At 51.4% G+C, this 10,196-nt stretch overlaps 1 protein-coding gene across 1 annotated transcript in view; it reads right to left on the bottom strand.

Moving 5' to 3' along the window:
* The window catches only part of TG (thyroglobulin), a 237,536-nt gene that overhangs the window by 190,870 nt on the left and 36,470 nt on the right, over positions 1–10,196 (bottom strand). Inside the window, exons 20-22 of the mRNA XM_010834775.1 lie at positions 10,166–10,196; positions 8,717–8,873; positions 6,512–6,736 (exon numbers count right to left, since the gene is read on the bottom strand). The exon at positions 10,166–10,196 is cut by the window's right edge and continues 5 nt beyond it. Coding sequence (XP_010833077.1) covers positions 6,512–6,736; positions 8,717–8,873; positions 10,166–10,196 — 413 coding nt within the window. The remainder of the gene's footprint in view (positions 1–6,511; positions 6,737–8,716; positions 8,874–10,165) is intronic.

Below are 10,196 nucleotides of genomic sequence, written 5' to 3'. Positions count from 1 at the left end.
GTCAGGGTATTGAGGCTCTGATTTCCTCAGAAACCCCAGGTGTGACCCTGGGAGTGGGGACCTGCTCCTGTGGGCACCCTGGATGCCTCCCTCCCCTCCTTCGCTTCTGCCTGTGTGCCCCTGTCAGTCTGCGGACTCTCGGGGCCTCTGTCCCTCTGACTCTAACACTCGCAGCCCTTCTTACTGTGCTTCCTCCAACAGGATACGAGCTGGGAAACAGAAACCCAAACTGGACAGACACCCGTCTCCTAAAGGTTCTAAGTTGGCGTCCAAGAGCTCTGCTCTCCGGCAAGGGTATGAACTTGGCCACACTGATTCGGACAGCTCAGACAAGGGATGGCAGAAAGAGGTTCCCTCTTGCCTTTTTTCTTGGTTCAGGGTTGGGCTCCTGAGAGTTGGTCAAGTAACTTCCAGAAGAAGTGAGCTGTTACTCAGGGAGGGTGGGAGTCAAAAGCATGCCTGCTCTTGGGAGCACTGTCTTGGTGTCTGGCGCTTCTCTGTGTACCTATTGCATGTACATCACCTCAGCATATACGGGAGTTTGCATGTTACCCCCATTTCACAGATGAGAAAGCTGAGCCTCCGGACATTCATGCATGATGCCCCTTTGCCCGCTGCAAAGGGCAGTGGGGAAGTAAAGTCATAGAATATGCCAAGCACGGCGCCAGGTGTGTCACCAGCACCACCTTTCACGGTCACCACCTTATGGAAAAGGTATCAGTGCCATTTTAGTCTGGAGAAAACTGATGTTCAAGGTCAAGTTCAACCAGGCAGCGAGGAGATACGAGTGGGATTGCAGTCCCATTCTCACCAAACCAAAGCCTTTTCTCCACCCACCAATTCAACCACCTTCTTTTGACGAAGAAATGAAGCCCATACGTGTGGGACCAGCTAGAACAGAGCCCGCATGGATCTGACAGCTACTCTCCTGCGTATGCATATGCGTGTAGTGTTTCTGAGTAAATCAGAAACCCAGGCCCATCTTGGAAACAGAACCGTGTGTTTTCCGGCCTGCCCGGCACCATGCACACCCTCGCTCAGAGTGGAGTTTCGTTACTTCTATGAGTCACATTGTTGATCATCTCTAGTATTTTTACCTCCATGCTGGGGCATTTTTTTTTTTTTTTAAAGCAGTCTCCAAGTTCATTGCTGAAGGAAAACAAAACCTGTGCAGCAAGCCTGAATTGCTGCCTCCGAACCCCGGGTGCAGCTGAAGAGGCAGAGAAATGAAAGCTGAGATCTTTGCTGCCGTAAACTTAAGGGCTCTCGACCACGCACAAGGAAGCCGTGTTGTGTTTCTCTCCATCTCTGACGTCAAGTGTCCTTTCCACCCAAACAAACCCTTGTAAACATCACGGTGAGCCTCCTGCTCTAGCAGGTAGGTCCTCTTCACAGAAACAATTGGGTGTTTATCCTTCAGCTAAATCCCCTCATGGAACTTACTGGAAAACCCCTGAAGCCTCAGTTCCCTCCTCTGTAAAATCAGGCCATTTGGCCCGAGTTTGTGAGTTTTGCAAAGCTTTGGGGTTATGCCATCCTTCCTGCCAACCGGATCCCTTTCCCCAAATCAGGCAGCTACATTCGTGCTGAAGAAAATTACCTGAGGACAGGGAACAGTCCTTCCCTCCTTAGCCCGCTTTGCTCAAGCCCACCCCTGGCCTGGCCCTGTCACTCTCCAATTTAAAATTCCCCTAATGTGACCCCACCAGGCCAAGCCCCTTGCTGTGCCCCCAGGCACCTCCACGCTGGTCCCCGCCGACCATTCCAGCTCCATCTTTTGCCACGTTCCCCACACCCACATTCTCCAACCGCACGAACCATGCGCTGCTACTGCTGCTAAGTCACTTCAGTCGTGTTCGACTCTGTGTGTGCACTGGCCCCATAAAATCCACAGCACTTCCTAACTGCCTGTTTTTGCACTAATCTCCATTTCTGGAGTGTCCATCACTTTAGCAGCCTCAACACAGGGGCGCACACACACATACACACACATACATACACACCACTGCTTGTCTGCTCTTATCCAAGCAGCAATTTCTACTCACCAGCCTTTGCTAACTCGGTAAGCCTTCTCTGACTGCCCTGACCATGATGCAAAAGGCTTTTCACATGATATTTTAGCTGTCTTTTCACTTAACCTCGCCTCAGCTAGACTGTGAGCTCTTTGAAAATAAGGCTATGACTTTTGGTTCCCTGAGTATTTCACATTATGTGTTTGACACATAATTGCATTTTGAAAGTTTGGATGGGATAGATGGAAAGATGGATGGATGGAAGGATTAATGGAAGGATGGACGGATGGATAGAGAGATGGAAGGAAGGAAGAAGGAGGGAGGAAGAAAGAGGAAGGAAGAAAGGAAAGGAGGAAGGGGGGAAGGAAACAAGACGCAATTTGTTACTTTAGGAAAAAAATCCATAGAGAACTAGCTCTATAATAAGAACTTGCAGTGAATGAGTGAGCAAATGTTGTCCAGAACGAAGATGGAAAATCCAGACAGTTTCCCTGGGATTCTCCTTAACGGGCCAATTTGGCATGAAGGCTGCCCGCAGGTAATTCCGAGGGAAAGCCATTTGGCTGGCCTTGAGGCAAGAGGGTGAACGTAACTGACCCCATGGGTGTTGCAAACAAAGCCTCCCGCTCCTGCAGCAGGTACTGCGTAGGTCAAGACGGCCCTGCCTGGGGAGTCACGGGAGGCAGATACTCCCACTGGTCCCCCTGAGTCACTGCCCTCCCAGGGGACCATCCAGATTAACCCCCCAAGACGGCACACAGAAACCCTGCCTCATCTCCACAGGACAATGCTCTGCTTGTAGCCTCACAGCTGTGTTCCAGATGCACTTCAGAAGGGAAAAGAGTCAATTAGAACAGAAACAAGGATCAGAGGGCATGATTTCACCAAGAGCCCTTGTTGAGAAGGGAGACTTGTGAATCTGAGGACAGAACAAAGATTTTGGAACCAGCACAGCTGAGTTGAAATCTCACGTAGCCAACTGACAACAAAACCATCTGCTGAAGTTTCACTATGTGTGAATAGACGTGCTTTGTGTCGATTATATTCTGCTATGCAAATTGCAGCCCCCCACCATGAAATAGATATTACTGTCCCTGGTTTCCAGATGATTCCTAGTGAAGATGGGCAGTGTCCCAAGAACTCACACTGCGAAAGTGGTGGAACCATGGCTTGAACCCAGATCTGACTTCCAAGACTTCCAGCTTCCTGACACTGTCAATTGTACTCCCCCCACTGCTTTGTCCATCCCATGGGATTAGACTCTCTGGACCAGAAACTCAGTAGGGGATGGATGTTATCACGGATACTGGAGAAAACCCAGGGCTTTTGGTACTGCTTTTGTGAATTCCACTCTGGACCTTTCTGAGCATTTGGAGTAAGGGGTGGGGATGAATGGTGTGCTCAACAATTCCTTGTGAATCAGTAAAAAGCTGCCGCAGTTGACAAACAGAATGTAGGTTTATGTAGAGCTAGGATGGGCGGACTGCAGCCTTTGGGCCAAATACTGCTCACCTGCTGTTTGGCAAATGAACTTTTACTTAGAACACAGCGTTTTTCTCCCCACTATGGATGACTTGAGTCCTCGAGACAGAAAGAGAATGGTTTGCAAAGCCTAAAAGACTTGCTTTGGCTCTTTACAGAGAAAGGTGGCCACCTCCTGGAGCAATTGCAGCCCCCGCCAGACCTTTCTCTCGGCCCCTTCCCCAGGCCCACCCTGGGGCTCCCACTCTCTGGAGCCTGGTCACCCCAGGCCAGGTTCTGATTCCCAGTCCCTCACTGCTCAACCCCACCAGGAAAGCCTGCCTGCACTCCTGGTTCAGCTTTTCCTCCCATCTACTACTTGAGCAGGACTGTCTGTCCTGGGAGACAGGAAATGCTCATCTAACCATCACTCAAGGTCCCTAGAGAAAACCCAGGCCCAGATTCCAGGCCACCCCCTTTATTTTACAAGGAAATGGGGAACTGGCACTTGACAGGCCCCTCTCGCCATCTCCTGTTGCCCCACCTCTTGGCTGTATGTTTCAGAGGGGGCACCCGAGGTCACTGAGCCTCAGAGGGGGCTCTCAGACCCCTTATCAACACCACCTGGGGTGATCCTAAAAACACCCTCCTCCCAACACACACACACACACGCTCTCTCTCTCACACATACACACACTCTCACACATACACATACACAACACACTCATACAGACACACATTCAGACATACACTCACACACACACACCCATATGTACACACTCTCACACACGCACACACACACTCATACACGTAAACACATATACACAGACTCACACACTCTCTCACACACACATATACACACTCATACACATTATCTCACACATACACACACTCACAATATGCATAGTCAGATGTACACACACACACACATACACACCCTCACACACACTCGAGTCTTTTCTTGGCAGTGGAGCCCAGGGCCCTTCACAGTGAGTCTGAGGACCCAGCGCCAGGTGCTGCAGAGACCCCCACTGCAGTGACCCTGCTTCACCCACCCTAAGGGGTGGCACCATTCACACCTGCTTCTGCTTCTTGTTCTCTTTGTTTGGGCAGCTCTTCCAGGTGGAAGGATCATGAGGGCTGGTCCCGGAGGACCTAGGGTGACTCATCCACAGAGAACCAAACCCCTTCTTTGAGTCAGCCCTGCTCTAGGCACTGCAGACCCATGGCCTCCCCTCATCTGGCCTCCACCCCTTCACCTGTCCAGTGGGGGGATGACTTGCCACTGGGGGCAACTGTGATGGCCGAGTATTGGCGACGATGCCTTGTCAACTGCAAGATCCTCTGTAAACACTAGCAAGAAGCATTGTCTCTGGTTTCTGTGCTGAGTTAGCAGCATGTGATATCTAGTGTGGAGCTTAGAACTTGGCATGGATTTCACGAGAGGAGACGCCTTGTAGCTTTTGTGTGGCAACCAATATCAATAGTGGAAAAATAAATAACTGAGAAACATCTTCTCTCTTCAGCTCCATAAAAAAGCTTCTGTGTCTCATGTCATGTGGGAGGCAGCTTCTCACTGTGAGACTCTGGAAGCTTCAGTAGCAGATGGAACAATGGCCCCCAAAGAGGTCCACGTCCTAGTCCCTGGAAACTGTAAACACATGAGGTCACGTGGCAAAGGGAGTCCAAGGTTGCAGATGGAAATAAGGTCGCTAGTCAACTGGCCTTAAAGAGGGAAAGTGTGCTGAATTATCCAGCTGTGTGTAGTCACACATACAGCTGATTCACTTTGTTGTACAGCAGAAACTAGCACAACTCTACAAAGCAATTACACGCCAATAAAATAAACTAAAAAATAAATTTAAAGAAAAGAAATGAAAGAATGGACTTCCCCGGTCTTACAGTGGATAGGAATTCACCTGCCAACACGGGGACATGGGTTCGATCCTTGGTCCGGGAAGATTCCACATGCCAAGGAGCAACTAAGCCCGTGAGCCACGACTGCTGAAGGCTGTCTGTCCCAGAGCCCACGCTGCACAAGAGAAGCCGCCATAGCGAGAAGCCTGCACGCCGCAAGGAAGAGCCGCCCTCACCCGAGCAACTAGAGAAAGCCCACCTGCAGCAACAAAGACCCAGCACAACCAAAGATAAATAAATAGATAGATAAAAAATTTAAACAACCACTACTTTGAAAAAAAAAAGAAGAAGAAGAAGCGAGAGAAGCGTCCAAGGGAGCTGTGATGGCAGATGAACGGCCTGAGAACTACAGCACTTCCAGCTTTGAAGATGAAAGAAGGAAGCCAAGGGCCGAGAAACATGGGCACTTTCTAGAAGCTGGAAAAAAACGCAGGAAACTGATTCCCTTCCAGGGCCTCCGGCAGGAATGCAGCCAGATGACACCTGGATTTGGCCCATGTGAGAATTCAAACCCACAGAACAGCAGCATATCAGCAGGTGTTGTTTTAAACCGCAATGCTTGCAGCCACGTGTTATAGCAGCGACAGGAAACGCACAGAGCTTCCATTCAGGGAGCCGGCAGGCACGGGTTAGTGAGGGTGCTTCCAAGGCTGCTCGTGTGTCAGGCCAAGAACGGCCCAGTGACCTCCACCAGGACTCACTGCCCCTGAGCCTCCATGCCCTGGGCTGATTGCTGGCCATCCGGGGATGGTGGTGAGAAAGGTACTGCTGTAACCAGACTGGGATAAGTCACAGAGCATGCACAGGGTGGACGCCAGCCTTCTCCACAAACGCAGTGCAGCCCAGGCTACGGGTCTGTGCTTGGCAAGGGCGAAGAGGATGGATAACCCCAAACACGGGGCTGCTTCCTTCTGCCATGCTGCTCCCAGTTTTAGCTACTACCTAGTGGGCGATAACTACATGCCCACACTCACAGCTAGACATCTGAAACGCTTCCACTGAACAAATAAATGAAGGGTTCCCACTCTGCATGTCAGAATAACCTCCGTCAGAGCTCTGTGGCCATCCCCCCAACTGGCACGGCCCGGTAACAGTGGTCCAGGGAGACAGGAGGCACCTACCACACCCCAGTGCGTCCTGACTGGCATCGCTGGCAGCCACGACTCGGCCGAATCCTTCCAGGCACCCAAACTGTGTCCTGGGAGAGGTGCCAAAGCGGTCCCCTTGGAGGAAGCGGATGGAGGTGTCTGCTGAGAACGTCTTGGAATCCAGATGAAGCTGGAATGTTCCGCTCTGGATCAGATCTGCAAAGCGCCCAGCGAGATACTTGCCTGCCAAGGCCTCCTCTGCAAGACAAGAGGAGACAGGGGTGTCACCTCACTGTTCCTGCTGGGGTTGGTCCAGGTGCAGAGCTTCCAGAATGTCCACATTGAAAGGAGACACAGGCCTACCCCGTGTCTCAATTTACAGACGGAGAAACTGAGGTTCAGACAAGGGGCTTGATTGACCCAAAGTCACACAAAATCAGAAGCGCATATAGGGCTCCAATCCAGGTCTCCAGCTCATGCTAAAGTCACACAGAATCAGAAGCGCGTATAGGACTCCAATCCAGGTCTCCAGCTCGTGCTATTTCTGCGACAGCAGTGTGTCCTTCAGTGCTTCCCCGGTGGTGCTAATGGGACAAAACCTGCCTGCCAATGCAGGAGGCGTGAGACTTAAGGGTTCCATCCCCGGGTTGGAAAGATCTCCTGGAGGACAGAATGGTAACCCACTCCAGTATCCCTGCCCAGAGAATCCCATGGACAGAGGAGCCTGGTGGGCTACAGTCCACAGGGTCGCAAATAATCAGACATGACTGAAGTGACTTTGCAAGCACGCATGCGATGTGACCCTCGCTGGTAGAGAATATCAGGATCCCAGTCACTCATCTAACGTGCATTATCCAGGTATACAGCTGTCTCAGCCTTTGCCAAGCCACCATCTCCGAGCCTCAGTTTCCCCATCTGAAAAATGGGCTGGGAAGTCCCCTTTTGAGGTTGGTGGGGATTACAAGACAGGACGTGATGGGGCCACTCGAAGGGAAAGTGGAGCCTCCACCTCAGCGTTCAGCTTGAAGCTGGCAACGTTCCAGCTGTGGAACTACAAGAGTTTCCTAGGAAGGAAGCAGGTGGGCAAGCCCCACACCTGGAGCTGGGACACCCCAGCATGCAACGAATGTCCCCGCCACGACGGCTATTGTGAAGGAAGCCCCAGGCCATGGATGCCAGGAATAAACATCACATCCATCTGCAGCTTCAAACACACCCAAATTGTGCAGCCTGTTGCCAGAGAACAACAAAAAGGGGCTCTTAATTCATAATGCTGGGGTTTCTCTGGCAGCTCAGCGGTAAATAATCCGCCTACCAATGCAGAGACGTAAGAGATGTAGGTTCAATCCCTGGGTCGGGAAGATCCCCTGGAGAAGGACATGGCAACCCACTCCAGTATTCTTCCTGGAGAATCCCATGGACAAAGGAGTCTGGAAGGCTACAGTCCACAGGGTCACAAATGAGTCTGACATGACTTATAGACTAAATAACAACAACACAATTCATAATGCTATGGGGAGAAGTGGTATTAATAATTACTGTCACAAGCACTGCAGAATGGCTGATATACAGCCTGCCTCCTGGGTTACATTCTGGTCTCTTCTTCGACTTCTCCCTCATAGAGCAGCGGTCAAGCTCTACCCAGGCCTGACCCTGGGTGTTTGGCCCCAAGATAGTGCAGGAGAAATAGGAGAAGTTCTCACCATCTAGTCAGAAGACCATGGGTTGTGTCCCACCCTGGCTCAGAATAACAATCATAAAGTCCACGCTACTCCCTCTTAAGTCTTTCTATTCTCAATTCATCCATACCATCACTGTGCAGTTCCAAATAGTGTACTGATGGATGTAAACAATGTCAGTGGTCTGAGAAGTTCTCTGATTGGAAGTAGAATGAGCAAAAATTATAAACCAACAAGGACTCCCTCACCCTACCTCATTGTCCCCTTCCTCACATGTGTCTTCCTTCTCTGTGCCCAGAAAACCAAGAGAAGAATTAGAAAACATTCTCAAAAGCAGTCAGAGGGTATTATTATATTTAGCACTAGTCAGCTATGGGCCAGAACTCTATTGCTTTTTATAAACTTCTCAGTAACCAGCTCCACCCACGGGCCAGGCACGTGATGGGCTCTCTGGCCCCACAGGGAGGCGCTGGGGCCGCACTGGCTCCATCCGACAGACGGGGACACTGAGACCCAAGGAGTCTGCTTGGTCTCAGGGCAGCAGTTTAAGAAAACATACCAACGTCCTGCAGGTCTGGGAGAGAGGCGGGGGGCGCGTCCACAAGCTGCAGTTTCCACGTGATGTTGACTCCTAACCGCTCCCTGCTCAGACACTCCACCTTCACCGAGGAGTCGTCACACACGGGGATGGAGACAGGGGTTCCCGCCGTCTTCACCTGCACGGAGATGCAGACGGGAGTTCAGGAACATGAAGCCGGGAGCCAGCTTTGCCGAGCCTACGCCGGGCACCGAAACTGGCTTATCTTACTGTTGGAGGAGGTCCGGGAGAGAACAAGACTGACCCTTGACCTGGGAGCTGGCCCCGGGGCAATCGGAACTCCCGGGCCCTCCCCTGTTCTTCGAAAGGCTGCTCTGCACCCCCACCGCCTCGTGGGAGCCATTTGGGAGGGCGCAGCCTTGAGAGAGCCGGAAACTGAGGTTCTGGGTCCAGAGAGGTTGAATCACCTGCCTTGGTGACACAGCTTGTAGACAGAGGTGTTAAGTGGCGTTAAGAGCCAACGTACATGGGGAAAGGATTGAAAAACAATAGATACATGTATATGTGAAAATAAGATAGACTACAAAAAATACACTTAGAAAAAAATGTAAAGATTCTCAGAAAATAATAAAAAGGGCACGTGTGTGTACACACACACAGAGATAAAGAAAGCTCAGACACTCCAAATTCATGGGGCCATAATTCACTGGAGAAACAATTTCTGCCGACTGCCCAAGTCCTCGCAAGACCCACACCCAGCAGGACACGACCCTCCCTCCCGGGAAGCACCCACTGGCTCCTCCAGTGTGACCACGCAGCCTGGCTTCTTGCTCCACCTAAGCACGCTCCACAGTGCCCGCTGACCATCTGCAGGGCAGGGTGGGAGGATGGATGGTGGTAGGGCCCGGTTAACTCGAGGGCAGCACCAGGCAGGGCCGGGGATCCACACAAGCCTCTCTGTGCACTCTTTGCATCATGCTCTTTCAAAAGCAACCGCCAGGAGCTTCTGTGTGGAGTCCTGGGGGTGTCAGTTTATCAGAAGCTGGGGCGTCAGAGGTGAATGAGAAGGTGAATGAGAAGGTGCTGTGTAAAAGCAGGGGATTCTGTGGCTCTACCATTTCTCAGTTGTGTGACTGCCCAACTATTTTAACTCATCACAAAATGGTAATAATAATAGGGTCCCCATGAGGTCTGCATTAGCTATGCCATGCCAAGGGGTGCAGAGTGCCTGGCACAGTCTAAGTGCTTGGCACACATTTGGAGTGGCATCTGTGTGCAGACAGAATGGCCAGTGAGATGGGTACCAATCCCACCTCTACCTCTGTGTCATTAGTCTTGTCTGAGCTGCTTTCTCATCCTGGGTCTCAGTGGGTGAAATGAATGAGGGTTGAACTGCAGGTTCATTTGAGCCCTGAGGTTCTCTGCCCAAAGACCCTGAGCTCAGTCCGAGCCCCGCTTGTGGGCACATACCTGGATCTGACAGAAGCCGCGGGCCGTGAGC

Source organism: Bison bison, unplaced genomic scaffold (assembly GCF_000754665.1).
Source record: "Bison bison bison isolate TAMUID 2011002044 unplaced genomic scaffold, Bison_UMD1.0 scf7180017864036, whole genome shotgun sequence".
Taxonomy (NCBI): domain Eukaryota; kingdom Metazoa; phylum Chordata; class Mammalia; order Artiodactyla; family Bovidae; genus Bison; species Bison bison.
The sequence above is the reverse complement of the archived record's forward strand: the minus strand, read 5'-3'. Positions and strand labels throughout refer to the sequence as shown.